General features: G+C 53.2%; 1 protein-coding gene across 9 annotated transcripts in view; it reads left to right on the top strand.

Moving 5' to 3' along the window:
• NRF1 (nuclear respiratory factor 1) overlaps positions 1-14,913 on the top strand; it is a 72,112-nt gene extending 57,199 nt beyond the window's left edge. For 6 of the 9 annotated variants that reach the window (XM_082309305.1, XM_082309308.1, XM_082309309.1 and 3 more), the window contains 2 exons: positions 2,752-2,808; positions 14,633-14,913. In XM_082309305.1, coding sequence (XP_082165431.1) covers positions 2,752-2,808; positions 14,633-14,796 — 221 coding nt within the window. In that variant the 3' untranslated portion in view covers positions 14,797-14,913. Of the gene's footprint in view, positions 1-2,751; positions 2,809-3,244; positions 3,504-9,136; positions 10,202-14,632 lie in introns of those variants that run through there. The other 3 variants (XR_014227889.1, XM_082309313.1, XM_082309314.1) reach the window with 3 other exon arrangements.
• Positions 14,914-22,621: the final 7,708 nt, after the last annotated feature.

Raw genomic sequence — 22,621 nt, 5'->3', positions numbered from 1 at the left:
GTTTCTCTACCAGTTCTGCCAGAAGCCGCTAGCAGTGTGTTTGTGGCTTCAAGAAGTTGTCCACCAGTGGCCTGAGACAATCCCTCATTTCATGTAAGCTACAGAACAGCCTCCAGAAGTGGCCATCTGTTACCGCTGGCCTATGACAGATTTGAACGCGAGACCTCGCAGTGAAAGGCTCTCTGCTATTCCCCTGAGCCGGCTGATCTCTTCCCTTCCACCCCTTCCCATCAAAAAAAAAAAAAAAAAGCTTTGTACTCCCAAGCATTAGGGGACTCTAATTGGTGTGTGCACGACAGGACCACTGCATTTAAATGGTGAACGTATAGCTAATGGAAGCTGAGTTTTATTGCTGGCATAAATATAGTATGTTCAACTCCTTTGAAGTCCCAGGATCAGCAGCTGGGGGTGTTTGTGTTCAATTATACACCATCAGTGAATTTGGCCCATGTTGTTTCCTGTTGCTCTAACCCGCAGATACCTTACGATGTCCTCGGCCAAATCTTCTCGCAGGTTCCTGGTATATTTTCTTTGCAAAAAAGGGTCCGAGTCGCACTTCCAAATAGGGGTTAAGCGTTAAGAGGTTTGAAGTCCCATGGCAAATTAACAAGACTTGGACTTGGCCAGGTTTTAGGCTTTCTGCTTGTTTGCTGCTGTCAGAGATGCGCTCTCTCGCTTCTGGTCCGGATGGACCTGCGGTCTGAGCCACGGCAGCCGTTCCCGCAGCCAGCGAGCGGGGCTCCAGTCCGAGTCATCCACAAAAGATGCAAAGCAGAAGGGATTCTCCAGCCACCGCAGCTCCTTTCGCTCTCGGGAAGCGGTTTCCGACCTGTTCTGTCCTGCCTTGGGAAGCGACAGGACAGGCTCTTACACAAGCGGCTGCTTGATTCTTCTTGCAGTTTTTGTCCGCGCGGGTCCGTATGCCACGAGTCTTCCCTCTGCGGGCCCCTGCGCACCCGGGGTGAGACCCACAAGGAGAAAACACCTGGAAGACCCCTGGTTTCCACAAAGCGAATGATCATTTCTCTCCCCGTGCCGACCGTTGCCTTCCCTTGGCGTGCAGAGACGTTCCTACCGCCCAGCCTGCGTGGCCCGGGCTCTGCCCCGATGCACAAATGTTCTGTGCCTGCAGTCACCAGGCCACAGTCCAAGCTTTTTTTTTTTATCAACAGATGTGCAGAGTTTAAAAGGGAGGAATCTGCCAGAGGCAGTAGCATACCAAGAATAAGTGCTCTCGGGAGAGAGAGGTAGGAACCCATCCCACCTGCCGCGCAGCCTGGGCAGCGGAGGACGGTGGTGTGCGAGAAAAGGAGGAATGTGGACTGTAAAAACTTGCTCTTTACACGATACGTTCCACATCTGAGTCGCGTATTGGCTGTGATTTATTGCTTACCTTGCTGAGGATGGGCCAGGTCCTACACGGGGGGAAGGGGGGATCTGTGCCACATGGGTCCCTTGGCCTGTAAAGAAGACAGGCTGCAGACGCCAAAGCACTGTGACACTTAACACCGTTGCAGCAAGGGTGTGTGCTGGTTCGTAGCGGGGATGCTTTTATAGCTAGATCTGAAGGGTATGCTTTGAAGAAGAGAAAAAAAGGACCCTTAAGGTGTGCATCTAGCCCTTTTTTCCCCCAAGGCAAAAAGAAGAGTGCTTACCTCCTTGTAGCTAGTGCGGGAACTGGTGTAAGGTAAGGCTCCAGCAGAGACACCAGAGTTGCAGCTTTCCGTATCTGGAAGGTAAAGCTTTGAACGCCTTCCCAAGGCGTTGTCCTCCTCCAAAAGCTGCGTGCCTTTCTTGGCTGTGGGTTCATGTCACCTCTCTCGGGTTAAGACCATGATTTCCCCCAGCAAAGAGGTGCAGGGGCCGGGAGTGGGGCACCGGGGGAGAGAACCCATCGCTTTGGACCCGTTCGTTGGCCATGAATGTGCACTCTGTTGTAGCAGAGAGGCTCCCGCTGAACAAGTCAGCGAAATGCTGGGAAAATGTTTTTTAGATGAAGCCAGAGACTATCTGGTTACGGATTACCTTACTGCCAGAACAATAGCTGCTTTGTAGCTCCATGTGCTAAATGCTCTGTAGTGTATGCTAATGTTCGTGTTCACATGTGATCTATCGTGCAGCGTACGAACTTGTGAAACTCATTGAGATCTGAGTCTGTCGTAGCCTTAAAAACACATTGAGCTCTTTTCAGGGACCGACGAGGCCAAGTGCCTGCATTTCACGAACTTTCTAGCCTCCTGCTCTTGGGACACATAGAAATGCCACTTTGGCAGCCATTTCTGCTTCTCATTCATTTCTCATCCCTCATTACTCGGGAAATAGCGGAGAGCTTTATTGGAGGTGGCCTTAGCTTCTCCAAGATGGATTTTACTACTCTTACTTCTGTGCAGCCGTTTCTCATCGGGCCTCTCTGGTCCAATTAAGCCATTCATCTAAATATTTGCAAAATACAGTACAAATATCTGGAAGTATCTTATACTTGCCTCCTACTTACTCTATCTCCCACTTATGCACGTAATGTTCTGTGTAAAGGTAGGAATATTTAAGTTACTGTTCCTAATATTGGGGTGTTACTCATATGTGGACATTGAATTTTCTACCCATATTTGGACATTGAATTTTTTAATATATCCTTTTGCTTAGTGGGTGAATTTCCTATGAATACATTAATTACCCCACTTATTGCCCCCCTCCCCCCAACTGTAGTATTTGGCCTTTGTTCAGCCTTTTACACTTGCATTTTATTGTCAGGCTTCCTAGCAGCAGACTATTCAGGTTGCAAGTGGAGCCTAGCAGAATGTTCACCAGGTGAGTGGATTTTTGTGGTGGTAGTTTGGAATAATGGGATTTAGCTGGTATTGCCACTTGTTCCTTTAGGTTCCTGACTATGTGGTGTGTCTTGGGGTTAAAGGGGCTATATCTATCTGTCTTTTTTTTTTTTTTTTTTTTTCCCTCTTTTCACACTTTCAATGGGAAGATATCAGACGTCGGATATATATTTACATCCAGGGGTAGAGAAGCGCATGCCTCTGGGGTGTGCTAATATCTTACGGCCCGATCCTGTTAGCCTTACGCAAGCCGAGCTCTCTCGTAATTGTTAATTACGTAAAGAATTAGTGAGGAGCAGGACAGAGCTGGGCTCAGAGCCTGTATTTTAATAACACTCAAGCAGTGGTACTGCGGTGATGGATGGGGTTGTGGGGATGTTGTCATTTTTGGATTTGTAAAATTTGGCTTTTTAAAGGTCACGGACGCGATGCAGAGTTAAAGCAGCAATGCAAAGGAGAGAAAACCCTACAAATACACTTTCAGCACCCATCAGCTTTAAGAAACTACAGGCTGACTGTTGTAGCAGAAACCTAAGTGAAGAAGTAGGCTGTCCTGTGTGTCCCGCAGAACAGGAGGGTAGATACAAGAGCTTGTGTGTGTGTGTGGCCGCGGACGCTTCTGCTGGTTGAAGTGCACCAGCTTTTAGACTGTGGACACACCTGTCTTTTGCTATGCAACTGCGTTCCCCTTGCACGCTATTTATGATTTGCAAGGATGCCCAGAGTATTGTTCCTGCAGAAACTCTGGCAAATAATTATCTACTTCATTAGAATATGTTTCAGTGCTTTAAAAAAAAATATAATTCAACTTACTTTATTCTAAAATGGACTTTTTTCATTCAAGTAATATAACATTTTACCAGTTTTAGATGGTACCCTGCCTTCATTCTCACAGTAACCTTTGATAAGACCATACAGAAAATACAGGACCCTAAAGGCTGTTTTCAAAGGTAGGATAAGAACCAGTCTCGATACGCAGTTCTTCCTCTGGAAGAGCCCCTGTGGATGTTAAGATCATAGCAGGCAAGTCAGTAAATTATGGCAAAATATAATAGGGTTCCCTGTTAGGTGATTGTCCAGAAACTTGAAGGTACTATATTGCCCGCCAGTCCAATCGTTGGTTTAATATCCGATTTCTCATAAGAGGAGGAGACTCTAATTTATTCTTAGGTGTTTCCCGTCTCTACTTTCTGAGAAGCTTTGCACTGATAATACCCGTCTGCTCCGTCTTTTTTATTAACAGAAAATGGATCGTAAAGAAAGCGAATCCCAACCTGAGCAGACATTAGGGGTTGCTGTACTTTCTCTATTTTTAACTATGTTTCCTATATACATGATTGACCATGATAGACTGCTAATCTTATCAGGTGTGCCCTTCACTCCCCAGCAAAGCCAGCCGATCAAGGAAGCTTAGAAGGGTTATTCGCTAAGCTTTCGTCCGTGGAGTCTGGTAAAAAAGCTTTCTTTTCACAGGTAGACACATACACTCCTCGCATGTTTGTCACCTCTCCTACACCCCAAATTGGCTTGGTTTGAGAGTGACCTTCCCCTGGAGACCCAGCACTAGTGTGTGAGGTCTAGGTAAGAAAGGAACTTGAACAGGCACAGCGTTATTCTGCCTCAGCAGAATATTCTGTCCAGGTCCTGGTATCAACCTCTAAATTCACCCTCAACACCCCGTGAAGCGGAAAGGGAAGGACAGGTAACCTTACGTAAGACACGAGGGCTGAAGGCGTGAAGCTAATCCACCGTCAGGATACTGCTGCTTTGCCTTCTTTCCCCAGCACCCTTTCCATGGCAGTTTTCAGCTACATCAAAATAAGGATGAAACGGAAGACCCAGGATTTCAGATTAATCATTTCCAATGTTAAAAATAATTGCAAGTTTTTCCTTATGTTACTGTCCTCGCTGCAGATGATTGCAAATGGAAGACTTCTGGTATGTCAGGAAAGGGCTGCAAAGACAGAGGTGCTTGGCAGTTGTGAAGCGTCATCGGTGAAGGAGACGTTTGTCACCACTACTTGAAGACTGTGGGTCCTTGCTGTGCCAGGGAGGAGTCTGGGTATCAGGTTGGCTCACTGGGGTCTTCCTCTTCCCATGGAAATGCTGGGGCTTCAGAGGAGATAATTCCGTGAACACAGTTGAGTCCCTGTCTGTATATATATATCAAGCCCAACTTGATAGGTTGGGCTGTCCCCTCCAGAAACAGACTCCTGTACATCAGGAATCCCAGCCCCAGTGTTTTTGTCTCAAAGTACTGCAACTTAAAAAGAACTCCAAAAAAAACCAACCCAAAACAAACCCCAAAAACTCAAAACCCCCCCAAAGCTTTGGAATCATCTTCAGGGATCTTGTTAGTCATTAGACAAGGGAGAGTGGTGTCCTCTAGGTCATTTCTCTGGGATGAAGACTGGGCTTGTGTATTCTCTTGGATTGTATATTGAAGAAAGTGGGAGGTGCAGACACACCTGCCTGGCCGTGGTCTGCTGAAAGGAGCCACAAGTACCTGAGTGGTCCCTTTGTGAGGATGGATTGCCTTCCTCTGCCGTAGAGGCAAAGGTAAAAGATAAAGAAATAAGGGAGATTAAGCCAAAGGTGTTCCAGATCTTGGCTAAGCTGTGACCCTTCCCTCCTTGTAGAGAGGAAGAAAACAGAAATGTGTTAAAGATGCTAGTGCAATGAGCTGTCCTCTCACAGCTAGAGAAGGAAGGTTGGTCTCCAACTGAGACTTGGGGATAAATAAAAAGCAAACATCCAAACTTGGATTTTAAAACAACAACTTGACGCAAAATACCAAGCATCTAGCTGTCTTTGCTGAACCTAAATGAGTAGGAGGAAGAATGAGCCGTATAAGCATGGTGTTGCACCCTGGCCCGTGTAGGGCTGGAGGTCCCAGATCAACCGGGCTTTATGGGTCACTGAGACAGCAGCTCCCGTTACTCTGAACGAGCAGAGAAGGAAAGCTCATTGAAAGAGAACAAGAGGAGCCAAGGCTAAGGAAAGAACAAGTCACTGACAATATTAAGCAGGTAGGTGACGCCCAGGGACAGTCTGAGAGACTGAGATGTGGTCGTGAAGATGGGCTGGATGCAGGGAAGGAAATAGTGGCTCCAGGGCTGTCCTTCCTACATCCTCTGCAGTTGTCAATGGAAATGTTGGATCTTGCTTTGTCTCCTGTGCTTATCTTCTGTTCTAAGGAAAAGCCAAGGCTATGATGTAACCTGCTAGATTGCAACACTCGGTTTAGTGCTCCGTCTGCGAGCTGCCATGACTCAACTTAGCAGTTCTTCAGGTGCCTTGTTACATTTCTCTTTGTTGTGGTTTTGACCAGAGTGGCCCTTGAAAAGACAGATGATGGATGATCTTGAGGTACGCTTGCAGTCAGCAAGCAGAATAAGGACTGCAGCTTTTTCCCAATTATCATTTGGTGGAACAATTTTTGTGTTTTGAAATGAATGGCACAGAGGATGTATAGGGAAGAGCTGTGGCTGCTGTGTGCCTAAGAAGTTCTCAGAGCTTAAACCACTGCATGGGCTTTTTGTGATTTGTCAGTAAGCCATTTCTGATGGTGAAAATCCTTCCAATTATCATCTTGTCCTAAGAGACATCTAATTTGAGTTAGTCATTGATGCTCTAGCAGTAGTTGGGGGGGGGGGGGGGGAAGAGAGATGGGGACATGCTTTCAGAAGACAGTTTTTCTTATCTTAAAGTAGGTGCCTGTGTTAAGAGATGTCTTCTGCTTCCTTTGTCACCATTGAGTGTGGTAGGATTCCTAAAATGCTTGATTTCTGCAGTTGACTTTGGGTGGAATCCCATCCACAGTGTCATGTCAACACCTCATATCTTAAGGGACGCGTTTAGTTTGCGGATGTTTCTTCTCTACAGTCAGGATTTTTCAGGGTAACGTGACTTTGAGAGCACTCATTTTTAGCTGGTGTGACTTGAACTTGTTAGAGATCTGCTTTGTTTTTCTGAAAATACATGCTCATGCCCATTGCCTGTCCTTCCCCCCTCTTGAAGGCCTCTCGAGTCAGTCCCCCAAAAGGGAGGTGGGTCAAGATGATAATTTCTGGAAATCTTGGCAAGCCAGGTTCCCACGCAAAGCAATGTGGATTTAATAAACATCTGTTGTGGGAGCTTTTAATGTGCATGCTGAACGGTGCTCTTTTGTGTTAGCAGTAACATACCAGGTGGTCTTGGTATGCTTGCGGTCACTGCAGTTACCTGTCTTGGTGAGGATAGGAATGGTCTTTGCTCCACGATTCGGTCGAAGGACACAGTTGCTCTGCAGTTATTTAAGTACTGGTGGTTTTTCTACCTTTATTGTAGGCAGCGATACCTGCCGTGTTGCCAGAACACGTGTGACTGCAAACAGCTGGACAGAGCTGCTCAGTATCCTGGTTTTATGACTGTCCTTTTTAAAACCGGTAGCAGTGAAGCGTAAGAGTCCCTGCTGTTTTGCCATGTTGCTAAAAAATTATACATGGCTGGGAGAATGAGATATATCCCATGGCTGACTATGAACCACGTTTACTGTCAAGAAATACATCTAGTGCCAGCTGATTTGTCCAGTGTGTCCTAGTGCTGTCTCGGATTTGCTTATTGGTGACTCTACCATCAGTGGACCAAAGCTTCTTTACATAAAATGGACCCTGCAAAATCTTGTTCACATACCGGGGTGAAAGAAATTCAAGTGATCGCTTATACCAGCCCGTCGCCTGAGCCAGCGTCAGTCTTAGCTGGCTCTAAAAAACCTCCAGTGATGGCGACTTTGCTCCAGAGCTTCATTAACCTTATGTTTAGCAGTTGTCTGGTGGGGTTTTTTTTCCCCCCCTCTGGTATCTAGTGCAACTTTCCATGCTGCACTTCAAGCTTGTATCTTATTCTGTCCCACTGTGTAAAAGATGATCTGGTTATTCCCCTATTTGCATCACTCTTGATGTGTTTACAGGTTATCCTATGTATATAGATCAAGGCATGCCCAGTGCCCTTTCATCGTGCTGCCCACGGAGGACAAATATTTCGTTGCTCAGAGGTCCTCTAGCGATGTAGTTCCGTTTCTGGTTTTTGTGCATGAAAATGTGCACAGTGGTCATTTTGAATTGTCTACGAGAATTCTTCCATCGCGTCTTCAAAAGTCGCCTTTGGCTCTGGACGAAATGTAGCAATGAGATCGTATCTGCTGACTTGTGTGCTAGGGCCCTGTAGTGCATTCCTGAGCACAGGAATTTCAGTGGGATTGCTCAGCCCCGTGCCTCCGGAGGAGGGGAAAAAGAAGTTGCAGGAATATCCACTGCAAACGACTTCCTTGGCCATTGACTTCCAACTCATTCAGAGGGACATGCAGCTCTCAGTCCAGGTCCTGGTTTTTCATAAGATTGTGTTGTCTAGCTAAAAACCAGATGATGTCCTATGCTCTGTCAAGGGCTCCAAGGTGATTGCTGAAGTCATTATGCATTTTGTATTTTACCCCATCAAAAGAAATCCCAAGAGCAAATACTTCTGTGCTACTCAGTGACTCCAGACCTGTGCTCCTTACTCCTCCATGCTCAGCACTCAGAGCAGTGTTTCTTGTGGCTTCACAGCTTTTACAACCATAAACTCAACTCTCTTAACAGCATCCCTCTTAAATTCTTCCTTCACCAGCCTCCCCAAAGGTGGCTTGAAAAGGTTTGCACCATCTCCCCTCCCCACTCTTCCTGGGGTTAGGCTGGCTCGGTACCGCAGAGCAGGGCTGAGTATTGCTTCAGATTCCTGGCTCCCTGATGCAGGAGCCAAACGGTAATGCTCCTTCATTTGCCTTTTGCTTGCTCACAACCCTCCCTTTCCAGAGGCTGTTCCCACAGGAGTTTGCTTTGGCAGGAGGTCAGCTCTCTGTTGTAGCTGATGCTACCAAAGAGGAGGATTTTGCACTTTTTGAAAGAAGAGGAGACTGTTTCCTTTCTTGAGTTGATGTTCAACATGGTTGCTGTTGTCTGGTCAAGAATGGGGCTGGTTCCTGTCTCTTGACCCTTCAAGACTTTGCTCTTGCATTCCTGTTGGAGCTCCATGCAGAAAACGTTACGTGTGAGGTCCTGCCATTCAGCCTTTCCGTGGTGTAGAGGGCCAAGACATGACGTTCACCAGAGGAGCCCATCTCAGCTGGGAAGAAGACATCTCTCTCTCTCACCGAGTGACTGGCAGCCGAGACGTCCCTCGAGATTACACACTGTTCAGTTTCTCCCAGCCATTCTGCGTGTCTTTGGGCATTTGACGTGAGGATTAAGCTTTCAGAAGTGTTACAGCGAATGTCCATGTTGTCCATACAGGTTGTTGAGACAACTCCTGTCTTGGTATTAAGGAAGACCTTTCTACTCCAGGGTGCGTTTCAAGGCTTGCAGAACCTGACTGTCCAGCTGCAAACTCGCGCTGCTGCTGTAATGAGCATTGAGCATACCAGACATTCACAGGACATACGGCAGCAAGGCTCTTCATACCATCTGCTGCCAGATCACCACTTGATGCTTACAGGCCAGCTCCAGACAGAGCTTTGTCCGAGGTTGCGTTGGGCTGTTACCATTTCCTCGCTGATGGGACCTTTGTGGTGGTAGGATCTGCATTGGCATTCCAGCCCACCCTCCATCCAAATCTGCTATGATTGCTTCATACCTGGAATGAGACGTCCACTAAATAAGCTTTACTGGATGTGCAGCCACATGGGATGCTTACAAATGAGTCCTCGGCACCTGTCTCCAGTTATAGTCAAACGACACAGTGACCTCACCTCATCTGTGAGGTCAGGAAAGAACCAGTTCGTGGAGTTGGGTCGTTGAAGAGTGGATCTGCTTTGGCCAGTTAGCTATCTGTGTACTTTGAGCACCTTAGCAGATGGCCTGAGCCACTTCAAACTACCCGATGCTGAACAGGAGATAAGGTCGCACCTTAGGGAATGGACTCAAGCTTAGGTACTGGGAAAAAAAGGCATGTCTTGTGTCCCTGAGTGGGACAGTATTCCAGATGCCGAAGGACTGGGAATGTGCCCAACAGCTGGAGACTGGTAGTATCTCTTCCTCGTTGTATGCTTGCTTTGATCTCAAGGGTGAAGAGGTGTTAAAGCAAGGCAGAAACTGGCACTGATGACCCTGGAGCATCGACTGTCCTGGATGTTCAGGGCACTGCTGAACCTGGACACCAATTCCCAGAGCACTGAATCATCCCACTCACCTGGCCTTCTCCCCCAAAGCCCTTTGCGGTGGTTTAATGCAGTCACCCACAACTTAGGATCAAAACGGTTGTTTTTATGCTGCTCCTGATCTGCCTTCCACGCCAAGTAAGATGTCTGTCAGCTATTGCATGACTTTTGGCCTCTGAATCCTGTGGTTCTCTGGTCGCAGGTAGAGCCTAACCCCTACCCTTCATCTTCTGCAAGCTGTAACCTCTTCTCTGCTCAAACAGCAGGAGTTTCATTATCTCCTATGGCCCGTCACAGTCCCCCAGCTAAAATGCAGCTGTTGATATCGTCTGACCTGGCATTAGAGTACAGCCGCGGTAGTCTCGGAGTCAGTCGGCTCTAATCCTTTGATTCGTGGTGACCATCTCAACCCCTAAGGCCTGCCACAGCTCTCCTTCTGCCTTGGCCACGCTCATGTCCTGACCCCTCCACGGCTGGCAGGCAATGCTGGCCATGCCGTAGCCTCCTTCCTAGCAAAGCCAGCTGATCCTCCACCAAAAAAATCTTTCCCTGGCATGCCGCAGGTAAGTGAGAGGCAGGACCTTGGTGCTGGCTCTGCCCCAGCTCCCTGCGTAGATGTTGTCCTTGTGCCCGTCCGGCTGGAGCTGGCTCCTCATCCCTGCCGAGGACGGGAGGTGCTGGCAGGTAGGTGAGGTTGGTGGCCAGGAATGGGTGATTCGCAGGGGGACAGAGGTGCCTGGGCTTCGTGTCTCACCCACCACCCCTTCCAGAGGGGCTTTTTGGGCGACTTCACGAAGGGGAAGCAAATGCACAGCTCAGCTGCATCTTCCCGCTTGCCGGGATCCCATGACCACGGTCTATGCCGCTCCGTGCCTGATTTATCACCTCTGCTGTCATCCCTCCCCAGGCAGGAGCCGGTCTGAGCTGTGTGCGGGATCCGACGGGATCCCTCTTCCCTCCCCTGGCCGGGGCCCTCCCTGCACGCCCCATTCCTCGCAGAGCACCCCGGCACGGCTCCGCTTTCTTTGCAGATACGTGTTTTTCAAAGACTTGAGAAGTTTGGGTGTGGGTTTGGGGTTTTTTTTTGGTTTTTTGTCTAATGGATTTCCTGTTTTTAAGACAATTGAAAGGGTCTGAAATCCATGCTTTAGATTAACATATGCCAGCTAGATTAGGGCTAATCAGGGTGCAGGTCTGAGCAGATGCAGCGCAGGGCCAATCCTAGACCTGATTACAGTATCTCAGTATTTTAATCGTCTCTCTCCCAAGGGCGATCATCTCTGCTTTAATGCACAGCAGACTTTCCAGCCCTCTCCTCCTTTGGTTTGTTACCACCCCTGGCAGGAAGGCCGCTACGTCAGATGCTGAGGCGATTTAGTTTAATCCCATGCAGAAAGGGATCGGCCTGTCGCCGTCTCTCACAGAGACTTCCCCGCTCTTCCGTGTGCTCCAAGATGTGGCCAAACCTTGGGTGACACAAACTCATCCTTTCCAAAGAAGACCCCAGTTGGGTTTTCAACATTTTACCATCTTTTGATAGCGCCTGTCTTTGGCAGCAGCCCTACCCTGGCCAAGATGTGTTTGAACAGCAAGGAGGGATCAGGCTTTTAATGTTACGTGCTCTGTGGTCCACGAGGGTAGTGGCAGCTCTGGTCTTTGGGTTGTCCATGAGAAGTGACCCCGGTTGGGTCTTTGCGTCTCACCATCTTTTGATAGCACCCATCTTTGGCAGCAGCCCTGCCCTGGCCAACGCGCACGTTTGAACAGCACGGAGGGATCAGGCTTTTGATGTTGCATGCTCTGTGGTCCATGGGGGTAGTGGGGACTCTGGTCTTTGGGTCGGCCATGGGTAGTAGACTGTCATTTGAGAGCTCCAGCAATCTCCTTTAGGTTAGCAACCCAAATGACCCAAAGGGCTTAGTTGGGTTGTTGGTCTGGAGCGGGGATTTTAGGTGCATCCCAGGCCAGATCTCCAGGTCTGTGCCAGCACCTGCTTAAACTGGGATGTGCTACGTTTCCTTGAAGGGTCTGATGGGAGATTTTCTTCAAGAGGGCTGAGCACGAGCTCTCATTTCAGTGTTTTGTTGCCTAAAACTCTCATCTGTTGGAAAGCACCCTGGGAGCTTTGTACCTTCTCCTGACTCCGTGCCGTTTCTAGCAGTTGGTGTTGAACCATCGCACCAGGAAAGCGATCCTTCGGTTGGGCTGTGAACCAGGCGAACGTGGACGTCGCCCTCCTGGCATGGGGCAGCCCTTTGGCTGGGGGATCACGAAACTTTCCTACCCACGGAGGGCTTTGAGATCCCAAAAGGAGGGATGTCAAAGGACTGCAAAGCACGCTGCGCTCTGCCGGGGTCACCCACCTGGTCAGCACGATTAACTCGTAAGCTTTCCTGTCTGTACAGTAAGTTATCTGAGGACACCGAGCCACGCTCTGCCGCCTCGTGTTATTAAACGAGTGCCCTTGGCGGGACAGAGGTCTTCTCTCTGCCACAGAAACCTGAATCAAAAGAGATTGTACTGCTTTTTTGGGAAAGCTTGGGTCAGGAACCTGCTGTCTTAAACCATTTGAATGCCGTTTCAGGGGTTGGCCATCTTGTGCTGCTGCCTGGGAGGAACTGTTGACCCCTAAAAGCTTCTTTCCCCCAACAGAGGTGCAGATGGTTTCAGAAATGTCATGTACAGGGTAGCGTTTACAGGCTCGCTTCTCTAAATCACGCTTTGCCAAGCCAAAGACAGTGGTGGGTACAGGCAGATAAACTTTTTTCTATTCCAATATTATCTTGCCTGCAGGATTTGCTATTCCCCCTCCCCTGCGCAGCTGTATTGAGCAGTACCTGTGCTCCTTGCTATTTTTTCCACCTCTTTTCATCGTTCACATCACAATATCCTCAGGGGCCTCGTTGTTTTGTTGTCACCCTGGTTGGTGTTACCTGGCTAACCAGGACTCGCCGCATTTGGCACAGCGGTGCTTTCCTCCCTGGCCGAAAACATGCCTGAAACTTTGCCAGCTCCAGCTCGGGGGCATCTGATCCCTTTCTGTAGCTGAGCCACGCTTAGGAAAAAGATGTTTCCTACTCTGCTGGACCCATCCATAAGTGGGGAAGGGCTGAGAAACTTGGTTTGCTTTCCTTTATCTCTGTTTTATGTCATATATGTACACGTGTGAGTGTCTATAGCCAGTGCCTGGAGGCAGTACGGCTCGGCCAAGGCTCACTGGGCTCACGCTGCGCTTCACCCGTCTCGGTGTGAAGGCAGAAGGACCGGGCTGGGATGGAGAGTGAGCTGGAGGGAGTGAATCATGTCTGGGGGAGGCTGGTGGCTGTACCGGGGCTCGCTGGCAGGACGGGTGGTGCTCCTGGGATCCACTTGCGTGCCGTGAAAGTGGGAAGCTGTTTGAGTAACATACAGAGTTACAGGGGATGGAAGCCTTGCATGGGGAGAGAAGCTGAGTTTATCCATTCTTCAGCCCCAGGATTCCCAATTCTGGGCAAATCAAGTGGAAAAATGCGCTCTAGAAGTGTGTTCCTTGTCCGTGGGTGACCGCTGCCAGGCTGCGTGGTGGCACGCTCACAGCTGCGGGAGAAACGCGTGGGAGCAATCCCTGCCTCCAGCAAAACACGACCTGACAGGGTTGGCTGTACAGGTGCCTGCTGCACCATCCCAGCATCTTCTTTGGGTTCTTCCTCCAAAAATTCCTTATTTCTTTCCTCCTTAACCTTATTCTCTCTCCCTGCCGCTGGACAGCCCCGTGGTGCAGGCTGAGCTCGCCATGCTGTGACCCGGCCCTACCCCATCCCGGCCCCGCTCCCATCCCATGTGGCACCGTGGTGGGCGAGTGTGGCACAGCGAGGCCACCGAGCCACGAATAATTTCCCCAGCACGGACACCGCCAGGTGGGAGGCGGGTGTCTTTCCGGATTGCCAGCTTTCCATGCATAGAATCATGGAATGCTTTGGGATGGAAGGGACCTTTTAAAGGCCATCCAACCCCCCTGCAATGGGCAGGGACATCTTCACCTACATCAGGTTGCTCAGAGCCCCATCCAACCTGACGTTGAATGTGTCCAGGGATGGGGCATCTCCCACCTCTCTGGGCAACCTGTTCTGGAGTTTCACCACCCTCATCGTAAAAAATTTCTTCCTTATATCTAGTCTGAATCTCCCCTCTTTTAGTTTAAAACCATTCCCCCTTGTCCTATCGCAACAGGCCCTGGTAAAAAGTCTTTCTCCGTCTTTCTTATAAGCCCCTTTACATACTGAAAGGCCACAACAAGGTCTCCCCGCAGCCTTCTCTTCTCCAGGCTGAACAGCCCCAACTCTCAGCCTGTCCTCATAGCAGAGCTGTTCCAGCCTCTGAGCATTTTTGTGGCCTCCTCTGGGCCCGCTCCAACAGCTCCATGTCTTTCTCGTACCACGGACTCGGGAGCTGGACGCAGGGCTCCAGGTGGGAGCACTCTGACGATCCAAAGGATCATCTCCGGAGCAGCACTCCCCGTCTCGAACCCCTGGGGGCTGCACCACGGCCCGTGGCCATGCCAGCCGCATCCCTCTTGCCGGTCTCGCTCTGCTTCTTCCCTCCCAACCCTGCTCCTCCTATTTTTTTTTTTTTTTTTTCTTTCCTGTCTCTGCAGGTCTCGTCCAGATCCCCGTCAGCATGTACCAGACCGTGGTGACCAGCCTGGCCCAAGGCAACGGCCCCGTTCAGGTGGCGATGGCACCCGTTACCACGAGGATAGCGGACAGTGCCGTCACCATGGACGGGCAGGCAGTGGAAGTGGTGACCTTGGAACAGTGACGATGCCCAGAGCAGATCACGGTGATTTTCCTCGTCTCTTATGCGAATAATTTTTTTACGCCTCTCCAGAGATGCAATCAGGTGGCATTGAGTCTCCCAGCTTTGGAAGCAAAGGTTTTGTTAACCTTTTTTTTTTTTTAAAAAGGAAAAAAAAAAAAATAATACTAGCAGAGGATGTGTGTTAAGTGCATTTTTATAGTGCCACTCTGCTCTCGTAGGAGTGAGAAGCCAAATTGTGATGGGACTTTCATTCTGAGGAGATTTAAAAGAAAACAAAACAAAACAAAAAGCAACCCCTTAGCCCCCATTCCCCCCCCAGCATGGGATCGAGCAGGGCGAGGCCTGGGGGGATCGAGGCACGGGGGGAGCACGGATGCCCTCGGCCGAAACCGCTCCAGCAGCATCGCCGTCGCTCCCGGGCTGCGCCGGCAGCTCCTGGGCACAGCCCTCCGCCGTCTGCACTTGGCAAATTAGGTTTCAAAGATTTTAACGTGGACTTTTATATTAAAAAAAACCCACCAAAAAAAAAAAAAAAAAAAAAAGGAAAAGAGCTCGGAAAAGGCTCCTCTCCTGGGGAAGAAAAAAATGCATGTGTGACTGCAGGGGGGTGGCAACTTCTTGAAGGGATAACGCTCTTCCAGAAGCCCGCGCGACTGCCGCCCTCCCCGCGCCGGCGAGCGAGGCCACCTCTGCCTTTGACGACCGTAAGCGCCGCCGCGGAGAATCCCGGCCGCGCTCCGCTCGGCTCCCCTTGGTGCACACTGGAGACCTGTTCTTATTTCTCTGCTCTTGAAATGTACCTGCCATTTTAGATCTTTTTTTTTTCCCTTTATTATTATTATTGTTGTTGTTGTTGTTGTTATTATTATTATTTCCCGGTTTTGTGGCTCTAGACCGGAGTGGAAACTCCTCTACAGGGGCTCTGGCTGCATCCCCCGCCGCTCACCCCTCGCCTTCCCAGGACTTCCCTTGCCAAAGAGCTGCCTTGGGCTCGTCCCGGTCCCCGCTGCCAGCCCCAGGACCCCGCGTCCTCCCTGCCCATCCCCGCAGAGTCCCGTTCCCGCGAGAAAAAGCTTCGTTTGAAGGTAGCGGGGGGGGATGCGAGCACAGACCCTTCCCTTCGGGGGACCCCCGAACCCTCCAAGCCACCCCCCGTCCTGCCCTACCTGCATCTCCCAGCGCAGCTCTGCCGCTGTTGGCCACTTTTAATCCCCAGCACCCAAAAAACCTCTCCAGGAGGAGGGGGAAAGAAAAAAAAAAAAAAGGCCTCGGGGGCGTTTTTGGAGGCAAATTTTCCTTGAGTTTCCCATGGGCCAAACCCTTGCGTCCCAGCGGCAGCGCCCGGCCCAACCCTCCGTCAGCCACAGCCCCGCCGCGCGTGCAGTTGTGCATGGTATTTAATTTTTAATTTGTTGTTTGTTTTTTTGTTTTTTGGTTTTTTTTTTTTAATTATTTCCAAGTGGCCATTAACGAAGTTCTCCACATCTCGCTCCGCCTTTGAGGAAGTTTTCAGATTCTTGTATTTACTTGTTTTATATGGAAAAATATCAAATGTTCTTTGTATACATTTCTTCTGTACTTTAACGAGGGGAGGGAGATCTTTCCATAGAAACAGTCCTGGTTCTCCAATTTGTTATTATTATTATTTTTTTAATTATTATTTTTTTATTGTCGTTGTGAAGATGTCGGTGGCTTTCAAGTCAGTGTTTCTTTGGCGATGAAATGACGTTCTTTTAGTCCAAGAGGTTCCCCCCTGCCCTCCCACCCCCCCAAAAAGACAAAAACCAGGCAAGTAGCAGAGCATGGACCCCCCCTTGTTTTCCCAGTGTCTATTATTGCCTCATTCAATAAATTGTTACAAATGTGTCTACCCTTGCATCCGGCTCTCCTGTTTTGGGGGGTTTTGGTGTATCCTGCCAGCCCTCCCTACCCGGTGGGTGCTTTGGGGCTTGGTCCCGCACCCCCTGCCCTCCCCACGCCGGCTCCGCTCTGCTCTGCCGCGACGTTGGGGCTGGAGCGGAGGAGCTGGCCACGGCCGCGATGATTTTGGGGCTTAATTCTTCCTTTGTGCAATTTCTCTCATTCTTTTTTACTCTTCCAGCAGCAACCTGGGGCCGGGTGGAAACCATGGGGGTGCTTGAGCATCCCCTCACGCTCCCACCCAGGAGCTGAGCTGGCCTTTGGGTTGAATTCCTCCATTTTCAGCTGCAGCAGCCGCCGCCGAGCCCGGCCGCCGTCACCCACGGGGTCCCGGCAACCCGGGGTGCGTTATTTGGGGCGCAAACCCAAGGAGGAGCAGGGAAGCGCAGCGATGGGTTTCAGCAGCTTTATTTGAACACCGGCGCGGGACGGTTGCAGCCCTGGCTCCGGCGCGGTGAATCCTGCGGGCTTCTTGTAGCCTAGGGCAAGAAAAAGAGCGGAGGAAGGCTGGAAGGACAGACAGAAGGAAGGAAAGGAGGAACGTGGCTACTTTACTGGAGCACCCATGGATGCCAAGCTGGGAGCAGATCCCCGGTGAAGCTCAATGTCCTCAGACATGGAAGATGCTGCATCTGCCGGGAGGGTGATCCGGGGGTCTGGGTACCCCTGGGGACCCCAGGACGTCCCCTGGCCGGGCTGGGGTGCCCCAAAGGGGCCCCAGAGCCAGCAGCACAGCCGGGGTGGAGGCAGCTCGGCCCAGCAGACGCTGCCATCGGACTTTAATCTTTGTTAATCGCTCTTTAATAAGCAGGTCGGGGCCTCCCGCTGGGGCGGCTCGCGCTCGCCCCGGCACACCAGCGAGCTTCGCTTTGTATTTCCCGGCTGGGGAGAGGCTGGGGGGGCCCGGTCCTGCTCCCCTCCCCAGCCTGGGCACGATGATGGGGGGTCCCCTGGGCATCGGGGGGTCCCCGTGCATGGCCCAGCTGCGTTTGCTGCCTCTGCCCCCCCCATCTCAGCCCTGCTCTGCCCAGGGTGGGCCCCAAATTGCAGGATTTGGCCCCAAAAGCGCTGCTGGCCCCAAAGCTCGGCTGCTGCAGCAGGGAACGGCCAGGACAGGGGGGTCTCGGGGTGATCCCCAATAGGGTGTGGGTCCTTGGGGGGGCCCTGGGGGGCACCAGCTCCCCTTTGGGTGACTGCTGGGGGTGGAGCCTTTTGGGGGGGTGGGGCTTCTTGTGTGGGTGTGGCCTGTTGGGAGGGGTGGGGCTTGGGAAGGATGCTCCGCCCCTGGGCCCCCCTCAGGGCAGGGCCCCATTGCTGAGCTGCGGGGGGGGGGGGGGGGGGGGTTAAGCCGAGCACTGGGGGGGTTGGATGGACAGACAGCCTGGTAGATGGATCAATGGCTGTTTGGATGGATAGACAGATGGATGGAAGGACAGACCTGTAGATGGATCAATGGCTGGTTGGATGGATGGATGGATGGATGGACAGACTGGTAGATGGATGGATGGACTGGTAGATGGAGCAATGGCTGGCTGACTGGATGGACGGATGGATGGACAGGTGGATGGCTGTATGGGCAGATGGATGGTTCAATGGCTGGACAGACAGACAGAGGGATGGATGGCCATACAGACAAGGGAGCGTGGCTGGATGAATGGACGGACGGATGTTTGCTAGCTGGATGAATGAACAGACAGACACACAGACAGCACCTGCCCCGGGAGGGCGATGGGGACCCCCATCCGTCCCTCCCCGCCCCCCCCAGCGCAGGGAGGATGATTTGAGCGTGCAGCCTAATCCAGCGTGATCCAATCTCCACGGGCTTACGCCGAAAGCCCCGTAATCACCCAGCGCTGCCCTACATATCCCGACCAGCCGCCCTGCAGCCCCGGGGGCGATGGGGGGGTGAAGGGGGTGTGCACAGCCCCCCATGCCCCCAACGCCTCGGCCCACAGCTGCCCCGTCCCATGCTATCCCCTGTCCCCCCTAAAAGCTGTCACCATCCCTCTTGCACCCGGGGACAGGCAGGGGACAAGTGGCAGCTGTCACCACAAGCTGCTTCACCGGTGCCTCAGTTTCCCCCCCCTTCCCAGAAACTGGGGGCTGGGTCCAGATTCAGGACCGGGGCAGGAGCCGGACACCTAATCCCCCCCGCAGCTGCCCTGCCTTCATCGCGGGGCCGGATCAGCCCTTAACGCCCGGAGTCACACGGGGACACGTGGCCGCGCTGGTCCAATGACCGGTATCCAGCAGGGCCCTGTCCCCCCCACCACAGAGACACCCTGGGATGCCGGACCCCCTCCTTGGGGTGGGGGCTCACCATCCCCCCATACCGTATCCCCCCCAAATCCATACCGGACAGAGCAGGACCCCATGAGCACCCTCCCAACCCGGCAGCAGAGCCCTGGGGGGGTGGAAGGGGGATGCACGGGGTGCCCAGCTGCACCCACGGGTGCCGGGGGGCTTGTGCCCATGGCGGTTCCCCAGGGCTGTAGTTGGCAAGTCTAGAACCACCGGATCCTGCTACCGCACCAGTGTGAGTTCTACCATTGCCAAAGGCAGCCCCGGAGCCGGGCACTGCCGGCACCACCGGCACCATCTCAGCAGCCAGGCCCTGCCACGGGGATGGGGGGCACGCGGCTGCGGTGCCAGGCCTGGAAAGCTGCAAAAAAATAGGAAAAAAAATATAATTGCACCCATCCAGCCAGAAAATCCCAGGCACGGCACCAGCAGATCCCCCCATGGGGATGCTTGGCTCAACCCCAGGGAGATGCCACCACTGTGGTCCAGGAGGGGACAGGGGGGCGGGGTCCCATCCTGCTCGTGATGGCCACCGTGGGGACATGGCCTGGCCGAGATGCCTCCACAGGCTGGGACACCACGTTGGGACAGACACCCCCTCAATGGCGCCCGTGGACGGGGCCTGACGGCCATCCCTCCACCACCCCAGCAATTTCAGGTGGTTCCCACCTTCCCATCCCCTGCTCCCAGCGTCCCCCCACTGAAACCACCTCCCCAGCACCAACGCTCGTCCGTCCCCCGCCCCGGCGCTGCTCTCTCCACCTTCTCCCATATTGGCACTACACATAATTGCTCAAAAGCTACAAATAAAAGCAAAAATGTGCTAGTGCCAAAAAGGGCCAGGCGACGTCGGCGACGGCCCCGCGGGGCTCGCGGGTCTTTCTCTGCTCTGTTTATGGCCCTATGGTAATTCACTGACCGCGGGGTTGCACAGTGAATTCTACCAGTGCCATACACAGAACAGGAGTAGCGAGCTCGCAACCTCCTTTTTTTTTCCTTAATTTCCCCCAAAATCCTCCGTAAGTGGGAGCTGAACGCCCCCAGCCTGGTCTCTGGCCTCGAAACAGCAATGGGAAAAAAAAAAAGGGATTAAATTATTATCGGCCGGCTAAAATGCTTCAGAAACTGCCAAGCAGAGATGCTCATCCCGATGTCACTTCTCCAGGGAGGATGGGGAAAAATCCGGTCCCCAGCTTGGCTGGGTGAGCACCGGGGCTTTCGGGGACGCGCCGCAGCGGGATGGGGCCGAGGCGATGCTGGGACCCGGCGCTGGAAGCCATTTCCCAGCCGCCGCCTTTGCGGGGTTACGCGGGTGTCTGGGGCCCGGGTCTGCAGGGAGCGAATGCTGCCGGATGGCTGCAACCCCCCCGATGGCTGCAAGCCCCTGAAACCGTCACAAATCCCCGGATGGTTGCAAAACCCCCCAAAAGGTTGCAAACCCCCTAATTGGTTGCAAACAGCCCTCCCCCCCAATTGGTTGCAAACCCCTTAAAAGGCTGCAAACCTCTCGAAAGGTTGCACACCCCCTGAATGGCTGCAAACCCGGCACAAGGCTGCAAACCCTCTAAATGGCTACAAGCCTCCCCAAAAGTTGCAAATCCCCCTGGAAGGCTGCAACCCCCCTGGATGTCTGCAAAGCCCCTGGACGGCTGCAAACCCCTCCCAAAAGCTTGCAAGCCCTCTTGGTGGTTGCAGACCCTCCAAATGGTTGCAAATCCCCTAAATGGTGGCAAACCCCGCTGGATGGCTGCAAACCCTCCCCCAAATATTGCAAAGTCTCTGAATGGTTGCAAACCCCCCCAAAAGGCTGCAAACCCCCTGGATGGCTGCAAACCCCCTGGATGGCTGCAAACCCCCTAAAAGGCTGCAAATCCCATGGATGGCTGCAGATCTTCCAAACAGTTGCAACTCCCCCCCCCCAAAGGTTGCAACCTTCTGGATGTCTGCAACCCCACCCCCCCCAGATGGCTGCAAATCCTCCAAATGGTTGCAACCCCCCCTAAAAATGGTTGTAACTCCCCTGGATGGCTGCAGACCCCCCAAAACATTGCAACCCGCCCCCCCCCCAAAAAAGGTTGCAGACCCTCCAGATGGTTGCAAAACCCCTGGAAGGTTGCAGACCCCCCCCAGAAGGTTGCAGACCCTCCCCAAGAGATTGCAACTTCTCCTACATGGTTGCAAAGCATCCAGATGGCTGCAACCCCCCCAGAAGGTTGCAGACCCTCCAAAAGGTTGCAAACCACCCTAAAAGGTTGCAAACCTGCTGGATGGCTGCAACCCCCCCCCAAAAAAAAAAGCTTGCAAACCCCCCCAAAAGCTTGCAAACCCCCCCCCGGATGGTTGCAAAGCCCCCCCGGGTGGCTGCGAACCCCCCGGCTGGCCACGACGCCACCCCCGTGGGGCTGCGCTCGGCCGTGCCAAGCGGCCATGGCGGCGGCAGAGGAGGAGGAAGGCACAAAGTCTCCTTTGTGTCGGTGAAGCCGAGTCCCCGACGAGCCGAGCGGCCCCGGGATGAGCTCGGGGTGCCCTGCATCCAGCGGCGGGAGCTGACCCCCCTCGAGGACGCAGCCACCGACCCCTTGCACCCCATCTGGCCTCGAATTTGGGGCCACAGATGAGCAGCGGTGCTCGCTCCGCTCGGCCATCCCCATGATTTGGGGAGGGCTGAGCATGGAGGGGTTAACGCCAGCGGGGACAGATGTGTCCCCCCCATCTGCACCCGCCTTTCGGGCTCCATCAGCAAAGCCCTCACCCCTCAGCGAAGCACCCCGAAAGCTGGGAGGAGCCCCCCAAAGCCCCGCGGCGCTCAGCCAAGCAGCCCAAAAGGAAGGGAAGCCCCCCAAGGCCGCGGTGCCGTCCTCACCTGGGGGACACCACCCCGGCGCCGCAGTGGCTTGGGGACACCGGTCCCTGGGGGACCGCGGGCGAGGCCGAGCCCGCCACCATCCTTGGCGTGACTTTGAAAGCGATGGCTTCGCCTAATCCCCGCCGTCGGCCAACCCGCGTGGCCCCGGCACCGCGCCAGGCAGGATCCGGCCCTTCCCCGCCGACCCCCTGCACCCCAATGCCTGCGGGTGCTGCATCCTACCCGGCTCAGCAGCTTTGGGGGTGCCCCCTTTGTCCCCGTCCCCCTGCCTCCGCCCAAGGCCACTGCGGCAGCCCAGGGCCCGGCCGGCCCCGGGGCTGAGCCTGCCCCTCTGCAGAGCCGCCGCACCCCGGCTCATGACGTTGGGAGCTGCCGCATTGCGGATGCTGCCCTCCCCGGGGCCCCCCCCGGCCCCGCTCCCGGCAGCCCCCCTCCAAGGGCTCCGGTGGGCTCTGCCGCAAGGCCCGAGACCTTCGGCATGGGAACGTGGGGGTCCCCTGCTCCCCGAGCACCATTTAGGGGCCCAGCGGTGCAAAAACCCATCCCCAACCCCAAAGGCCACCAGTGTCACCCGGGGATGCTCGTGGCATCGACAGCACCAAAATGGTGCTCGGCCACTGCCTCTGCCACGCCAGGGGATGGGGACCGCGGTGGCCTGGGGCCACGGCCACTGCCGGTGTCTTCCCGGCCATGGGGTGCGGTGGGGGCAGGCGCCCGCCCGTGCTCGACACCCCGATT

Source organism: Platalea leucorodia, assembly GCF_965183815.1.
Source record: "Platalea leucorodia genome assembly, chromosome: 4".
NCBI classification, from domain to species: Eukaryota; Metazoa; Chordata; class Aves; order Pelecaniformes; family Threskiornithidae; genus Platalea; species Platalea leucorodia.
This window is presented reverse-complemented; position numbering and strand designations above follow the sequence as displayed.